The 18,820-nt window shown below is 35.8% G+C and overlaps 1 protein-coding gene across 3 annotated transcripts in view; it reads left to right on the top strand.

Annotated features, from left to right (window-relative positions):
• Positions 1-806: 806 nt before the first annotated feature.
• The window catches only part of LOC306872873 (NACHT, LRR and PYD domains-containing protein 12-like), a 48,797-nt gene continuing 30,783 nt past the window's right edge, over positions 807-18,820 (top strand). Inside the window, exons 1-9 of one of the 3 annotated variants that reach the window (XM_079421763.1) lie at positions 807-897; positions 1,771-1,922; positions 5,500-5,622; positions 5,939-6,061; positions 6,270-8,153; positions 8,269-8,442; positions 8,552-8,725; positions 10,630-10,676; positions 11,008-11,645. In XM_079421763.1, coding sequence (XP_079277889.1) covers positions 1,831-1,922; positions 5,500-5,622; positions 5,939-6,061; positions 6,270-8,153; positions 8,269-8,442; positions 8,552-8,725; positions 10,630-10,676; positions 11,008-11,534 — 3,144 coding nt within the window. In that variant the 5' untranslated portion in view covers positions 807-897; positions 1,771-1,830 and the 3' untranslated portion in view covers positions 11,535-11,645. Of the gene's footprint in view, positions 898-1,275; positions 1,395-1,770; positions 1,923-5,499; positions 5,623-5,938; positions 6,062-6,269; positions 8,154-8,268; positions 8,443-8,551; positions 8,726-10,629; positions 10,677-11,007; positions 11,646-18,820 lie in introns of those variants that run through there. The other 2 variants (XM_079421762.1, XM_079421761.1) reach the window with 2 other exon arrangements.

Genomic DNA, 18,820 nt, shown 5'->3' with positions numbered 1-18,820 from the left:
GTTCTTTTTATATTATAAAGTTAAACCTAAAAATAACCTGCAGGGAACATTCTAGGAACGTTCTCTTTAGGTTATTAGAAAAAGAACCTACAGGGGAACGTTCTGTCTTGCTGGGAGGCTACTAAACAGATAGAAGCAAGACATTCAAAACTGTCAAGCTTTTGCAAAGTAAAGAAAACTACTTTCTACTGTCGTTTTCCTTTCCGTGAACTTTGGGTTCGTGTCACAATAAACCGAAACTCACCTTTTTTCTTTTCTTTCGTTTTGTTAATCTGTCAATTATTTAAGTGAAATATATTCCGTACATATAGCCTATACATATTCCTTTTTATGTAAACCTATAGTTTTATTCTGTTGTCTCCGTTCACAGAAGTGCTCCAGAAGTGCGTGTGATGATCTGTTGAATCCATCTTACACTAAACATTGTGGCGCAAGAGCATCATTGTCTGTTCATCACATCAAAGGAATGCCAATAAAGCTACGATTGAGGTATGCACTTGAAGTTATTTAAAGCTGAAAGAAGCGTGTTGATGAAAAGACTGTTTTAATAGACTGTTATCGTGTTAAACTTCCCGATGTTGGCTAAGCTTTTCCTTTATAGAAATGTCTTTGGCAGTAGTGGGTGTAATTGGCTTTCTTTGTTTTTTTGTTTTTTTTGAAGTCTCTTTAAAGCTACTCTTTACACGATTTTCCCTCTTATGTCTGGATGTCTTATATCCCGTGTTGAGTTTACAATAATTACCTGATCATGTTCTGCGCCACTAGAGGGAGCACTATATATTGAAGAGGTGGGTAGAGCTAAAACTGAAAGTGAAAGGAAAAAAAATAAGCTGCCTGCGTCATTCGGAAACTCCATATTTTGAACACCTTCTTTGCTGCATTTTTTAATTTTTTGTGGTAAGTTCAGAAATTATTCTTTATATAATCATTTAGTCATATAATCATCTAGTCAAATAAAGTGAGCTGCTACTTAGTTTTGGTTTCTCTGTTGACACTGCGCAACAGTTTTGAGCAAAATGGCGGAAACGTAGATCGGAAACGTATAGATTATACAGCTAAAGTTTGAAAACCGTCGTAGATAAACTCTATTTTATTCTATTCAATGTGTAGATCGGGGTGGCCATCCTCGGTCCTGGAGAGTTTTGCTCCAGCCATGATAAAAACTGATCTGCCTGCAGCTTTCTAGTAATCCTTGGACCTTATGTAGCTTGTTCGGGTGTGTTTGATTAGGGTTGTAGCTGAAGTCTGCAGGACTCTGGCTCTTCAGGACCGACATGCTGAAACCCAGGTGTAGATACTACACTTGAGTATATTTCTACCAAGATACTTTAACTCAGGGGTGTCAAGCTCAGTTCCTGGAGGACCGCAGAGCCCTGCTCCAACCCACAAACCATGTAGTTTCAAAATTAACTACCTCTGTAACGATTTAATTGGAAAAATGTCAGTGTTAATGTCAACAGTTTATTTGCTCAGTAATTGCATCGAGTTCATTTTTCAGTGCCGTTGAAATGTATTGCATGCAATTGCTATATTGAATCAGATAGTTGTATTGCACTGAACTTTAGATGTAATTGTACAACAATGATCTTTTGTTGTACTGTAGTTATATGGAAGCTAGTTAGACCGCAAGGTCCTACAGTTTGGGTGTATTTTAATGTGTCTACTGCAGTGTATAGTGGGTTAAAGCATTTTATCTGCAGTGCCATTTTCATTGAACAGCATAATTGATCTACTCAAAAGCATTGTTTTATCTCTGTTTCCACACAAAAGGTCTGAATCAATCTCTCAACACACTTTGATTAATAAGAGTTGGAGGACATTTGCTTGAAAATGAGTTCTTCATCTACTGGATCAAATGGCAATCAATCCAAGAGGAATCATCCCTCTGTGTTCAATGATGAAAATGTGACCTCTGACCTCAGGTAACACATTAGCCATTTTTACATTTAGCAGATGTTTTAATCCACAGCTACTTGCAGTGCACTCCAGACGACTTGATGAGTGACCGGTGCTTTCAAACATCCACAAAGAGGCACAGAATCACTTCCCTGAACCTTAACTTTCACTGTTTATCTTTGATAACTGAATCCTGTTAATGAATCTATATATTACAGTAAAGGCCTGTTCACAAGTACTGTAACTATAATAATGAATAATTGTTCTAATTCAATGAAAATAATTAAGTCCACACCACAAATATAGCAACAACAACACAAAGGAGATATGACACTGGAATATTATTCAGAAAGATTTTTGTCCAGATGATGAGCAATAAAATCACTGGCAGCCAATCAAATCATCCGATTTTAAAAAGCTTCATTTTTGTCCTTCTGATGAAAGTTAATGGAACCAAAATTTTGAAGATCCAAATCGGTCATAAATGCATCATAATACTAATCCGTATGAAGTGGCAGCACATGACAGTGAATGTCATCACAACAGCAAACATCATGTACAGTATGCATTTACACTGAGGTTAAATGTGTTAGTGGCATAGCAGGAATTTGAACCGCCTCCCGAGTCATACCTGGGTACTGTGGACAGATGTTGAGTGGTGCTGCCAGTGTGCATACACTCATAATAAACAATGTGTTCGACTTTTAAACGTGGCATGAAACAGCACTGTGCCTCTCGTCCAGAGTATGACGCCCTTTAAAAAGACCATTTTGGATCTTCAAAGTTTTCGTGGCATGGAATGAAGGTACAGAAATTACTCAGGTTTCATTAAAATATCTTAATTTATATTTCAAAGAAGAAGGAAAGTCTTTCATGTTCGGAGTGACATAATTAGTGTTATCACGGTACCAATTTCATTGCCAAAGCAAAACAAAAACATGCTAGTTAAAAAACACATTATTTTTATTAATAAAGTTAAACTGTACAAAAATCAATGCCATTCTTTATTCTTATTTAAAATAATTTCAAGTTTTCCCACAACTAATAAAAAAGTAAACGAGTTTCACCCAAAAGTTTGTCACATTTCTGCTGCCGCTGAAAAACAACTGTAAACTGTTGTCTGTTTTAGGGTTTGCTGGTGTTTCATAATCTTCCTCAGCCTGCAGCTGTAAAAGGAAAATATAATATGCTTAAGTAAAGAAATGGGCTGAGTCTGACCAAATGCAACATTAGATCATTGACTCCAGCTAAGCATTTCAGTAAATAACAAACCTCAGCTTTTATAATAAATTTAGATAAGATTACAGATATATTAAGACAAGTGTATATCAACTAGTTGGAAACTGTAGTATTAAAATCACTTTAAGATTCCATTTGTTAGATAACAGGACCTATCAATAAACAATAGTTATATAGCAATTACTCTTCTTAGGGTTCATTTCAAAATGTACTGATACATAAAATCAGAAGTTCAATCTGTTCAAATGATTTAATGCAAACATGAATGATCAAGTGTTTGTATTAAATAACATTCACAATCATTAATATTGTAAAAATCTCACTGTAAGTTGATGTTAGATAATAGCATGAAGTCATGTTAATGAATGTTATTATTGTCTCTATAGGTCTATACAGGAGATACAATTTGACTGTACTTTAATTTAATCCAAACTAATAAAAGTTATAGGAGCATTAAATGGTTTATAAAGAAACTTAATTTTGATGGTCATTATATTAGCGTTAGCCGCACTTATGCTAATGGCGATGTTTATTTCAGTCCGACATTCAAATTAAAAATATGGAATAATATTCATAACAGAATATCTAAATATTAAATTGAAACTTCAGCTGACTGCACACTAGACGATTTTCAAATCTTAACCGATTTTAAACTGATTTTAAAACCATGGGAGACCACAGACATGAATACAGTTCAACCGATTTTTAGCCTTATAGTCCTGTGAACGGGCACACTAGACGATTCTACCAGACCACGAGACCGCACACTTGAAGATTTTAGGAGCGATTTCACAGTGACACGAGATCTCACTGACACTCGCGAGATCACGTAATTAGAGATGACAAACAAATAGAGAACAGTCAACATTGTCAGCTGGCTCTCTCGGTGTGCGTTCTGTTTCACAGTGAAAAACAAAGTATGCAAAAGAATATAGATGATGTTCTCTGCTTTCACGGCATGTTTGTGGCTGCCAAGTTTCAGCTGTAGAAGCACGTAACATCCGGTGAGTGACGCTTGCTCGCTCTCATTGGCTATCGCGGGTTTTAGGTCAGAGGCAGCCTAAATATCAAACATGTTTGATATTTACGATTCGAGCTCGGCGACGTTCCGTCTCGATCGGGAGCAGATGAATAATCATAATGACACCACACAATAGAGGATTTTTGGACAAGCCGCGAATCGGGCCGCATCCCCCGATCGTTCGGGGGTGCAAATCAGCCTTAAGATCCTCTACTGTCTCTTGCTTGCGTAAACATGAAAAATATAAATATATATATATATATATATATATATATATATATATATATATATATATATATTTTGGAATCCAGACCAATTCATTGCGGTATGTGGGCCAAGCAAAAGCTGATCGTGTGGGCAGGAGCTAGGCCAGAGAAAAATTGCTATGAGATCCTGTATGACCATACCTGTAAGACAATAGCTGGCCCTTTTCTGGTCCTATACGCTGGACCAGATGGGTTCCACATGTCATCTTCAACAAAACCATTACCAAGCCACTTGATGCACATCCCTCCCAGATGAATAGGCACAACAACGACAATATTCAGAAAAAAATATTTAATCATGTTTAATCACCAAACATAGCATAATGGTCAGTGCACACTTCCACAAAAAAGAAAAAAAACATGCTTATTTATTTAGCTTGGTCAGTGTGTTCACCCTGTTGGGGTGTGGCAGTGTGAATTGTCTTTTAGGTGCTTTGGAAAACAAAACAAAAAACAGTAAAAAAAAAAAAAAAAAAATATATATATATATATATATATATATATATATATATATATATATATATATATATATATATTATTATTATTTTTTTTTTTTTATATATATTTTTCAAATATATATATATATATATATATATATATATATATATATATATTTTTATGTTTATGAAATTAACATAAAATTCTTAAATAAGGTACTTTCTTTATCTATTTTTTCAAGATCGGCAATGTCTTGTGTGCCGTCTTAAACCCGGTCCCACCTCTGCCAAACCCGGGCCATGTTTGGCCCACATGCTGTATGCCAGTGCCGGATGAATGCCAGCTGTGCCAGATGCATGCCAAATATGGGTCAAATTTGTTTGTTGACTGGGAGTGTTTTTATGAAGAGAGCGCATCTGCGCAGCTTTCGGATAGTGTAGCAAGAAACGGGTAGACCGGGTACTCTGTACCACCAGTACTTAAAAAAACCTGGTACCATGACATTTTCCATTTTTTAGTACCGACTTGGTAACGAAGTACCGGGTCTTTTGACAACACTAGATAGATCTGACAGAATATTTATTTTTGGGTGAACTAACCTTTTAAGTATTGTCTAAAATGCTGTTTGTCTTTTGTCAGTATCAGCAAGAACAAGACACCAAGATCAGAGTCTCCAGCACCCAGTGGTGTGTCTGTGAAGAGCAGCAGATCCATGGAAGCACCTTTTAGATTCAGTGACGTAAAAGAAATCTCCGATCCTTTGTTAGTATAAACATTTATTAACTAATTTCCTATAGTGCATCTCTGATGAGCAATAATTGAATAATCTAAATTAAATGGCACTAAATGTACTCCCTATTATGTAACATATGCACTGCACAGGGGTGCGAACTGAAGAGGGATGGTAAACAGATTTAATTTAGGTTTTAGGAAGACGCTTAAAGTTAAAAAAAAAAAAGTTTTGGTGGCATGTATTTTAAATGGAGGTACAGAAATGATTCATTTACACCATATTTATTTTGGGTGATTTAACCATTTAAGTATTGTTTACAATGCTGTTTTGTGTGTCTTTTGTCAGTATCAGCAAGAGCAAGACACCAAGATCAGAGTCTCCAGAACCCAGCGGTGTGTCTGTGAAGAGTAGCAGATCCATGGAAACACCTTTTAGATTCAGTGACGGAAAAGAAATCTCCGATCTTCTGTTAGTATAAACATTTATTTCCTGATTTACTGTTGTGCATCTCAGATGAACAGTGATTTAATAATCTAAATTATATAGTGTTAAATGCGTAACTTGGAGAGGAGTGGCAAACTTATTTCTAATTGCCAATATATTTCTGAAGGTCATCAGCTGTCCTTGTGATCAGTGTCATGTTTTTAATTTTTGCAACTGTTCTTTTCAATTTTAGCATGGGGAAGATACATGAGCCGATCAGATCTGTGTCTTCCTCTACATCCCACTATCAGACCCATATCAGGCAGGACAAAACTGAAGCAGTCCTGCCGAAACACACACTGGAGACTGAAGACCTGCAGAGAGTCAAAGACCAGCACAAAACCAGCATGAAGAACAAGTATGAGAGATTATTTGAGGGAACCAAACTCAAAGAGAATCAAACCTTTCTGAACAGAATCTACACACAGCTCTACATCATAGAGGGAGAGAGTGAAGGAGTTAATGAAGCACATGAGGTTTTACAGATGGAGAAAACAGCCAGAACACAACACTTACAAGACACTCTAATCGACTGCAATGACATCTTTAAAGCCTCACCTGAACCAGGATCTGAGGAGAAAGACCAGATCAAGACTGTTCTTACTAAAGGCATCGCTGGAATCGGAAAAACCGTCTCTTTGCAGAAGTTCATTCTGGACTGGGCCGAGGGAAAAGCCAACCAGGATGTAGATTTCATGTTTGTTCTTCCATTTCAAGAGCTGAACTTAATCCGAGATCATCAGTACAGTCTTCACAGACTTCTGCTGGACTTTCATCCTGAACTTCAAGATCTGGACTCAAAGATTTATGAGGAGTATACAGTTGTGTTCATCTTTGATGGTCTGGATGAAAGCAGAATCACACTGATGTTTTCAGATGATCAGAAAGTTTGTGATGTGACTGAGACTTCATCAGTGGGTGTGTTGATATCAGAACTCATGAAAGGAGAGCTGCTTCCCTCTGCTCTCATCTGGATCACCTCCAGACCAGCAGCAGCCAATCAGATCCCCTCCAAATACATCAACCGTCTGACAGAAATTCAGGGATTCACTGAGCCTCAGAAGGAGGAATATTTCAGGAAGAGAATCAGTGACCAGCATCAAGCTAACAGAATCATCTCACACATCAGAAGAGCAAGAAGCCTCCACATCATGTGCCACATCCCCGTCTTCTGCTGGATCTCATCCACTGTGCTTCAGAAGCTCCTGGAAGAAGATCTGAGTGCAGAAATCCCTCAAACTCTGACTGAAATGTACATCCACTTCCTGCTGATTCAGATCAACATGAGGAACCAGAAGTATGAAGAGAGAGATCCAGAGAAACTCCTGCAGTCCATCAGAGAAGTGATTGTGAAACTTGCTGACGTAGCTTTCAAACAGCTGATGAAGGGCAATGTGATGTTCTATGAGGAGGACCTGATTGAGAGCGGTATAGACGTCACTGATGCCTCAGTGTATTCTGGGATTTTCACTGAGATCTTTAAAGAGGAATCTGTGATTCATCAGAGGAAAGTCTACAGCTTCATTCATCTGAGTGTTCAGGAGTTTCTCGCTGCTTTCTATGTGTTTTACCATTATGTAATGATAGATACACTGCAGTTTTGTGATGTGATACATAATCTGCATAGAGATGCAGTAGATAAAGCCATTGAGAGTGAGAATGGACACCTGGATCTGTTCCTGCGGTTCCTGCTGGGCATCTCACTGGAGTCAAATCAGAGACTCTTACAGGATCTACTGACACACACAGAGAACAGCTCAGAGAGCATCAGGAGAACCACACAGTACATTAAAGAGAATATCAAAGATGGACATGAACTCTCCACTGAAAGATCCATCAATCTGTTCCTCTGTCTGCTGGAAGTGAAAGATCAGACTCTGTCCAGAGAGATTCAGGAGTTTGTGAAATCAGACAAACACTCAGAAAAGAAACTCACTTCTGCTCACTGCTCAACAATCGCCTACATGCTTCAGATGTCAGAGGAGCCGCTGGATGAGCTGGACCTCCAGAAATACAACACATCAGATGAGGGCAGAAGAAGACTGATACCAGCTGTGATCAACTGCAGAAAAGTCATGTAAGTGTTTAATTATGTATTACAGTGAAGAGTCTTTTCTCAATGGAATTATTAGTTTCTGTTGTTATACTAACTGATACTGTGCGTTGGGGACATTCATTTTTGTGTCTTTCAGCCTTGCTGGCTGTAATCTCGATGCTCAGTCCTATGAAATTGTGTCATCAGCTCTACAATTCTCAAACTCTGTCCTGAGAGAGCTGGATCTGAGTAACAATGACCTGCAGGATTCAGGATTGAAACTGCTTTCAGATGCACTGAAGAGTCCACACTGTCAGCTGCAGATATTGAGGTTTGAGTCTTACATGAAGTCATTCATATGCCGAGTCATGATATTTACAGATTAAGGTTCCATACTAACATTAAAGCCGCCCCTGTTTCCTATTGCTGTGTGTTTGTAGGTTGTCTGGCTGTATGGTGACAGAGGAAGGCTGTGGTTATTTGTCTTCAGCTCTGAGTTCAAACCCCTCACACCTGAGAGAGCTGGATCTGAGCTACAATCACCCAGGACAATCAGGAGTCCAGCTGCTCAGTGACAGACTGAATGATCCACACTGCTCACTGCAGATACTCAAGTATGTGTGGCAATGAGGGGGTTTTACTCAAAATCACTAATAATGATCATTTCAGTTTGGTTCAGGGTTTGAAATTAACGCCCACTAACGTGCCAAAATGCAGGTGGAATGAACCATGGCAGGTAACACTGTCAACTCTCTACCCAATTTGGCCAGTTATTAATAAATCATGTGCCGTCTCTTTGCATGCCAGCGTTATCTGATCATTTACTTTAGGTAAAGCCTCTAGAATTAGCAAAACAAAGCATAAAGAGGGTGTGAGAAACTGGTGGAGAAGTGCTGCATTGTTAAAATTTGTTTTTTACACAGTTTTCAGTGAGTGTACGCACACTGGTAGCACCACACAGCATCAGCAGTGCCAAACTATGACTTCAGAGGCTGTTCAAAATAATGGTACAGAGTGGCATTCTAATAATCACCCTTTCTCCTATTGTTTCGAACACTAACTTCAAACTCATTGACGTACACTACTAGCTTTCATTGCTGTTGATCTATGGAAATTTCAGCATAATTCAAGCTGGATTTTGTTATCATTGAGCATGTTTACATGCACATTCTTAAGCCGATTATGCTTAAAGCTGCAGGCCGTAAATTTTGAGTTTTTGAGTAAATAGTTTGAAAACCTGGAATTGCAAGTGCTTGTGGAATTTTCTTCCTTGTGTGGGTTGTGCCTCGGTACGGCTCCAACACGGATGAATCTAATGTTATGAGGAATATGTGTGACTGTCAGTCACTGCACCGGTGTGGATGTTTACTGTACTTCGCAATCACAGATTCTAGCCTACGTCTTCAAATATATGACCCAAATAAGAATTTTCACCGGAAATTGTCATCGGAACAAGTAACAAGTCTGCCATGTTTGTTCTGACCAACTGAAGAAAAAAGCATTACAATAAATTGCTCTACCAATGGTGATTTAATCTAACGATCGGTTAGCTCGTATCACATCAAACTGTGCAAAGTATTATTGTTGTTATACTTTATTCTCAAATTATTAATGTTTACACCATCAGCATTGCATGACTATGAGTATAGTGTGTATTCGCGTGCAGATTTAAATTTCTGTGTAGTCTAATCTCTAATTATCATGCCATCTAATTTCAAATCAAGAAATTATTTTAACCCAAAAAGCAATCTATGCTCCCTTTGAACTGGTTTTCTTTAAAATATAAATCTTGTGTAATCCCAGGCTATCTGTAAGCAGAAGCACATTTAAGTATATTTATGGAATATAATTAAATTTCATTCACATGTGTTTCATAAACACAATCCTTTCTGGATTACAATCCGCCATCTAAATGATACATTTAATTATTCTAGCTGCTGTGAGAAAAGGCTATAAACGATCCTCACATGAGAGAATTTTGCAACAAGCTTTGTTTGCAGATTACATGAAAAAAAAAGTCCTACCTAACTATCACAAAGCAAAATTTCCATTGCTTTTCAAAGCAATTCAATGATTCAGAATCAGTTTTTATGCTAAATATATTTGTCTAAACTGACTTTGATAATTGGTTTATTTCTAGCAGTTTTGTTTAGTATAAGTTCTAAATGGCTGGGAAATTAAATATTTAGTAACCAAATTGAGTGAAGTTTATTTTCATCCTTGGTTGGGTGAATACGTTACACAAGTTAATATGTACAGTAGCAAGTATAAGTTTGTGAACCCTTTGAAAAGATCTGCATTGCTTACTAAACTCAATTGAATGCTGTGTTCCTTAAATGATTGAAAAAATGCTGCACCAAACAATGGTGCTCATTGCACTATTCTGCGCAGCTGAGATGGGGTTTTGGTGTTGGTGTGCAATCTCTATTCATTTAAAATGTTCACTGATATTTTTGTGCATTCACATTTTAAGTCATCAAACATTATTCATCAGTGGCTTATATTTGTCTCTCTCTAGTTTGGACTATGGAAACCCTTTGAGAATCAAACCAGGATTGAGAAAATGTAGGTCTTTTCTATCTCGTACACACACACACATGTATATGTGGCTTATAGGGACTCTCCATAGGCGTAATGGTTTTTATACTGTACAAACTGTATTTTCCCCTTCCCCTCACACAAAACTTTCTACATTTTTAGATTTTTAAATAAATGGTGTTTTTTTATTTTATTTATTTATTTATTTTTTTACCCATTTGGTTTAGAGGGAGTGTCTTCATAAACCATGTTTACATTGTAATGCCTGTGTTATTAAATTTGTCATCATATTCCTCATGAACCATATATGCCAGAACACACACGCACTCTATGTCACTATGTCTCTTCTTGTGTTCAGATGCCTGTGATCTCACACTGGATCCAAACACAGCACATGTTAAACTCATATTGTCTGAGGACAAAAGAAAGGCAGCACACGTCAAAGAGCCACAGGAGTATCCTGATCATTCAGACAGATTTGAGCAGCATGAGCAGGTTCTGTGTAAAGAGAGTCTGACTGGACGCTGTTACTGGGAGGTTGAATGGAGTGGATGGGCTTTTATAGCAGTGACATATAAAGCAATCAGCAGGAATGGAGGAAGTCAATCTTGGTTTGGATACAATGACAAATCCTGGAGTCTGTACTGCACTGAAAACAGATATTCTGCCTGGCATGATAATAAGAAAACTGACATGCCAGCCCCTTCATCCTCTACTAGAGTAGGAGTGTATCTGGACTGGTCGGCTGGCACACTGTCCTTCTACAGCGTCTCTGACACACACACAGTCACACACTTACACACATTCAACACCACGTTCACTGAACCCCTCTACGCTGGATTCAGGGTGTTTAAGTCCTCATTGTCTCTATGTCAGATTAAATAATCTGCTGTGAGAAACAACTGAGACATAAACAAATACTCTATTTTTTCAAGCATTATAAAATGTTTTGATGCTTTTAGTATTTTACCTTTACCTCATTTACATGTTAGTGTACGGCTAAACATTGAGCAAATCTATTTTTGCCAAGCTACAGTATGCATTTAAAAATACTATTCAAGACCATATTAGAAATAAGAGAGTAGGGGTGTGTGTGTGTGTGTGTGTGTGTGTCTGTGTGTGTGTGTCTGTGTGTCTGTGTGTGTGTGTGTCTGTGTCTGTGTCTGTGTGTCTGTCTGTGTGTGTGTGTGTGTGTGTGTCTGTGTGTGTGTGTGTCTGTGTGTGTGTGTCTGTGTCTGTGTGTCTGTCTGTGTGTGTGTGTGTCTGTGTGTGTGTGTCTGTGTCTGTGTGTCTGTCTGTGTGTGTGTCTGTGTGTGTGTGTGTCTGTGTGTGTGTGTCTGTGTCTGTGTGTCTGTCTGTGTGTGTGTGTGTGTGTGTGTGTTTGCACTTTAAGTTAGGATATTTTACTTAAATTTTACAGTTTTTGTTAGACAGTTTTTTTTGGTTTTTGGTTTGTTTTTTAAAATAGTGTGAGAAATACTGCCATTTGCACCATCTGGTGATGATTTCATAAATTATAATACTTAAAATAACAGCTAAATTGTTCATTTTACAGATGTTAATAATTTTACAGTGTTTTGCATAACATTTAAAATGACTGGGGAAATTACTGTTTATTTTGAAAATATATATTTAAAATATATATATTTTTAAAACTATATTTATACTTTCAAAATATATTGTAAAAATAACATGTATACCAAAAATTTGCTAAGCAATACATTTGCTAAAATATGTTTCAAAATATATTTACATAAATATATTTTCTGGGTATGTGTTTTTGTATATTTTTGAAAATATATTTCTACACTTAAAATATATTTTCAAAAAAATACAAAAAATTGGCCAAAAAATATATTTGCTAAAAAAAAAATATTTTTGGCCACATATAAATATATTTTTAAAAATGTATTTTGACCTCTGTATATTTCAGTCCAAAAAAATGCATTTTCTTGCCACAGTAAAATACATTTAGAAATATATTTTGGTATATGATGTTTGAAACTAAATATATTTACTATTTCAAAAATATATTCCATTGAGCTTCACTGTTTGCAACATATATTTAGCATATATTTCAAATATATTTTGGCCACAAAAAATATATTTCTTTGCCATATAGGTTTGTGCAAAGATGCATCCATATTTTTCTCTATATTGATGGTGACTCCTACAGATTGCTGGCTACTTCAGTGTTGAGATTACAGATGATCGTAAATCCATAGGGAGTGATAGATGAATTGCTGTAGGAAGGTGATTTTTGTGTTTTTGCAGGATTTATTACATTGCAGCTGGGGAAGGTTCCTCTTTCCCTTTGTGTTAGGATTGTCCGAAACTTACCGTTTGGTCAATGTGTTTTATGTTCAATATATCATAGATAAAAATGAATGAAAAATTTAAATGAGATCATCTTCTGCAACACTAAAATTATTATTAATTTATAATTTTAGTTAGTTTATTTTAATTTTTCTATAAATATTTATTTAAAAAGATGTTTATAGTAACTATTATTTATTCTCGGCAGAAGATGGCACCCGCGGCTGAATCATCCACTCATTGATTGCATTTTTTTAAACATCAATTTTCCACAGCATTTCTATGAACAACAACTAAATCAAAGAAAACAAATCTTATGACTGGAAGATGTCACTTTTATTTAGAGAGGGAAAACATAAAACAAGACATAAGACATTAAGTTAATATTTTCCTTTGTATTACATAGCTTAAGTAATTCAAAGTATTTTAAAGTATTTAGATTAAAAAGTAATCAGTAATGTATTTCGTTAGATTACTCAGGTTTAGCAATTTAAAGCATGTATCTTGTAATCTGTACTGAAATACATTTTAAAAGTTACCTTCCCAGACCTGCTTTTATGCCATGAAATAAACCAGCTATGAAATGTGTGTGTGTAGTATATATATATATATATATAAAAATTAAAAACATGCAAAATACAATTTGTTGCAAAAAATCTAAATGGTAAATTGATGTGACACTCGTATCATAACTCTCATATGTTGGTTTCTGGAGCCACTCAGGTTCATATGTAGTCGTGCTGTACACAAATGCTTCCTCTAAACTTCCAGGCTTCAGTACGTTTGCTCCTTCACTGTCCCCATCCTGTACCTCCACCTGGATTGTGGTGCGCTGGTACAACTCAGGACATTCTTCAAACTCATCCAGGAAGTCCAGCATCTTCTGGTCCACGCAGTAGATCTCACCGTGGACGCGCTGACCCATCCCAGGCTTATTGAGCAGGAAGGGATAGTTGTATTCGGTGGCGATCACGAGTGGGTATCGCTCTACGGTTCGAGCGTGAGCGAGGAACTCAGCCTGACCGCTGGTAGTGTTTATTATTATGTAGTGGTTGGATTGGCCTTTCTTCAGTGTGCCGTAGACGAAGACATGATGCGTGTAAATCGCGGGACTCACTACATTGATAATGAGCTGTGGAGAAAGAGACGCTTCATTAGCATTCAAAATTAACTCACTGACAATTACAGGTCTTTTATTTATTTATTTTTATTACAGAACATTAATTTTTGCAGAAATGTGTTACATGAAAACTGATAATCCACCATTGCTTGTTCATTTTTACACACTATTGTTTTCCCCTAACACCACCACCACACATTCTTACATTACTCCCTCTTGAACTTCTACAGCAAAGAAACTGTGAATGTTCAGTTTACATGTAACAAAGATAAATGTACTGTATACATATACATGTATTTATACAGCACTGTTGTGATGTTCCTCCTTGTTCTAAAATAGTAGTGATTGTGCTGGAAAAACTCCAATTATATGATAACAAACATGACTGATCAGCAAGATTATAATTCATATTTCATTACAATGCTAACTAGAAATATTCTGCCCCTTTGCAACCCTATTAGCAAGCCATTTGCCAACTTAGAAGACATTCTGTGTCAAATATTGCTGTAGGAAACTCAGCACTTCAAAGAAAAGAAAAAAGGCATTCTAGGCTTTCAAACATGTGTCGATATGCAAGCAAATAAAACAGCTAAATAATTTCATTGTCATAAGAACAGAAATGAGTGTATAAACATTTTACATGACCAACTAAATATGTATGATCTAACATATTTAAACAGACATTTTTTATTTTGCTCTCATACCAAACAAAATATTTCATGTGTGAAACATGTCTGATGAAAGTGTAATGTCTGAGAAAGGTCACATGTTGAGGTCAAGTGCGGTATAAACACACTCTCAACAAGCTTTATCTAAAAGTAAAATTATAGCATCACAAATGTTCATGACTTTTACACATTATTGACATTTTTAGTGTTTACATGTATATGTTTTGTATAAATATTTAAGTTTAATAAAATAAAAGTTAATTACATGTTAGATATGTTAATTTATCCTCCTGAGACCCCCCCCCCCCCCAAAAAAAAAAAAAGCTTTGTGAATTTAGCATTTTTTTCATGTCATTACATTGTTTAGAGCATTAGAAAAATTATATTTTATTCATATTTTTTTCTATGTCCTCTGTAGAGGACACTAGGACTAATTTTTCCTAAAAATAAAATGGCGTGAATAGACATCAAAAAGGCAAAAACAATGGGATTTTTTTTTTTTTTAAATCACCGATACATTTTTAGGTTTCAGGATTTTTTTCTTCTAAACTTTGTTTAAGGATGATTCTCAACTATGTTATAAAATATATAACAAAATGATTTGATATACCATTTTGTTTTATGCAATATGTGTGTAAAAATTTCCATAAACTGGTTTTCCCATTAAACACAGTGTATCTATACTGTAGCTAATTTGCATATTAATGTGTTGCTGTTGTGACAGCATGTTGAAAACATAATGGGAGTAATAATTGGCCAGATTTTCATAATAATATCTAATATTTCATAACAAAATAGATATATAATTTATTTTCCTATTCAATTGTTATGTCTCCCAAAATGCATCATAAACATAATTTTAGTCCTGGTGTCCTCCACAATGGACATGTATGAAACGATGTCCTGTTTCATAACAGGAAGTCATATTTGAATTTGAAAACCCATAACATTTTCCTGAGATGTTGCTTTATGACAAACAATTAGAAAATTATTCAGATTTAAAATGACAATTACAAAATATAATCATATTTCTGTAAGGATGTAAAATGTTTCACTAAATTAAATTTAGCCATCTTTAAACACCGAGGAGAGGGAGTGGTCCTGGTGAAACTACCAATCATTTAGTATCTCTGTAAAGCCCTGAATGTGCTCTGTACAGGACATCCAGGCTTACAACTGTGACATGTGAGGTCTCAGAGAAATTCACTCAAATATAATGTCCACTGCAGAGGCAAAAACTCCATAGCTGGGTCTCAGGAGGATATAGATATAACAATTAGTCGTCGATCACAAATATGTGAACAGCAAAACTCGTTTTGATCATTATCTTTTCCGAAAGTTTCATGAGACTTTTATTCTATTCTAGCCAAGCTGTCGTATGCTCATTTAAAACTGCAAATGATCAAACATTGTATCAGTTCACATGAAAACACTGATGATATGATGCATTAGATGCTCGATGATATTAAATGAATGTTGATGATGTATCTCACGTAAACACAAAGCACATGCTAATAATAAACATCTAAACCAGAAGAAAACTCTTTCTCTTACCGATAATATAATGGATACTTTCATCATCCAAAGATCAAGCTGTGAATTTGAGAGCAAACAGGAACAAACTGCTGAAACAAGCTCAACGGACTTCAACCAAACCTTCTGCGTTTCACTTTAAAATAAGGAAATGCAGGTCATGACATCACATGGCATGAGGGATGGGCGGAGTTTGCTATGAAGATACTTTCTGTTTCTATTTCAGTAGAAATACAGTAAAATCAGATCTCACAGTAGATTAAAGAAACTGAGCATCATCAGAGAATTATACATAATAACATACATACAGCAAAAACAGAAGACACTCTCAAAGTACATCTTTTAAATACATTGTTTATAAACAGATTACTAATTTAAAAATGTCACACTGAAAATTCTCAAAATATAAAAAAAAAGAGACTATTTTTTCAGGAAATAGTAGATATTGAATTGATGTTTGAACTTATTTGTATGTTGTTGTTTTTTATTTTTGTCTTTTTATCCTCATTCCAAATGATCAGAAAAGAGGAAACTGACAATAAAACAGGAGAAAGTACTAAATTATTACTATATTACTATAGTCAGGGTTTGAAATTAACACCCGCCAAATGTGGGTAAAAATCAGCTGTGGCGGGTAACGCTGTCAAATCACTAGCCAATTTGACGGGTTACTTTTCATAAGTTATGTTCACTCATTAATTTCGTGGGGAAGTTCATGCAAGCCAAATCTGCAGGTTTAGCGCGAATACTGAACTCATGAGACATCATGACATTATCCAGTATATTGCAAAAACAAAACAAAACAACTTAGTGCGTGTGCGCATTTAGAGTGTGTTCTTTTACTGCATTCAGTCTATTAATATGCATTAGGACTGAACACAATTCAAGATAAGGGGGCAGAACATGTATATAGTTATATCAGTTCATTAAGTTAATCAATATCACACGAAGAGTGCCGCTTAAAAAATCAGCATGGTTACAAATGTGATATTGATTTTGTTCAACAGTTCAATAAACTATAAGTTACTATCAAGACACTTACGTTTTAGACACCATATTGCCTTTTTTTGTGCTATTTCGACAAGAGAAAATATTCCTAACACAGCCACAGCGCTGTTTTGTGTCTCTGCACAACATGATGTTTGAATCCTGAATGAATCAACCGTTTAAATGATTCGGTTCAGGCGCAATGACTCACTTTAACAGTGACTCGATACCACCTACTGACGGTTTCAATTTCACATTTACAGTATCTTTTCATTATTTAAATAATTTCAAATATTTAATGTTTCATGTTTAAAATATCAAAACATTATTTATGCATTTCTAATTGCAAGTTAAAGCATTCCATGTCACTCTAAGCTGCATTAACATGTGAAAAAAACATCTAAATGCCACTTCAGATGCAACTTCTGCAAAGATGAATCTTATTGATACTGATTTCATTTGTTTAGTAACAGCCTAAATGTATTATTATTATTATTATATTTGACTGATTAAATGTAAAAATTTGGCTCAAAAAATTATGCACACTTTTAGAAAAAATGGCTTTATAAAAGGTAAAAATGCCCATAAAAAGTACAAATCAATTTAAAGTTTTTGGAAAAGATTAATTTCTATCACTGCTGTGAACTGACCACACAGAATATGAAGAATATCAAAATAGGAGTGAGCTGTCCACAACAGTCCTTAAGATACCAGCGCAATAACACACTCAGCAAAATATCATCTAATTATCTTTATCGATAAAATACCCAAAAATGTTGAGATTGTTTTATCAAAACTGCACACCCTTAGTACTGACACAAAATTATTTGCAACAGTCGCTTTGTCACTTCCAGTGGTTTCTTTCTTTTTTTTGTCTTTTTCTGGTTGGTAGAAGTTATGAATGGCCGGTAACTTAAAAATGTAGTAGCCAAATTGGCTGGTGAGTGAAAAAGTTAATTTCAATCCCTGAATACAGTAGTAAAACGCATGTGAACAGTTGCCTAGATTTGATCAGTTCATCACTAATATTCAGGAAATAATAGATACTGAATTGAATGTTTGAGCTCTCCTATAGACACTACGACCACGTTCACCCCTGCCACCCTCATCCCCGTTGGGCAAAGGGTCGAAATGATCACTTGTTTGTGCTTCATGAACACTCTCGCCTTGCACAGCGGTAGTGACGGTGAGATGAAGCTTCCTGAAGCTTTAAGGTTTTTTTTTTTATTGATAAAAACAACAACATACAAAACTCTCGTAGGGGAAAGAGAATACACATACCAATATACAAATGTTGTTACTATACAAACAGTACTAACCAAGCAGAAAACAACAAAAAACAAAAGAACAAGGGGGAGCTACTTCAAAATAGACAAGTCACAGGCAAAAAGGCTAAAGAAAAGAAAATTACCATTTGGAGCTGCACACACACACACACACACACACACACGCCCACACACAAGGGGAGATTAATCAAAACAGTAGTTTCCTAGATATGTCACTACACATTTTCCTTGCAATTTTAGTAGATTTGATCTTTTTCAGTG

The sequence above is a fragment of the Barbus barbus genome, assembly GCF_936440315.1.
Source record: "Barbus barbus genome assembly, chromosome: 7".
In the NCBI taxonomy this organism is placed as follows: Eukaryota; Metazoa; Chordata; class Actinopteri; order Cypriniformes; family Cyprinidae; genus Barbus; species Barbus barbus.
Note: the sequence above shows the minus strand (reverse complement) of the source record. Positions and strands in the feature narration are given on the sequence as shown.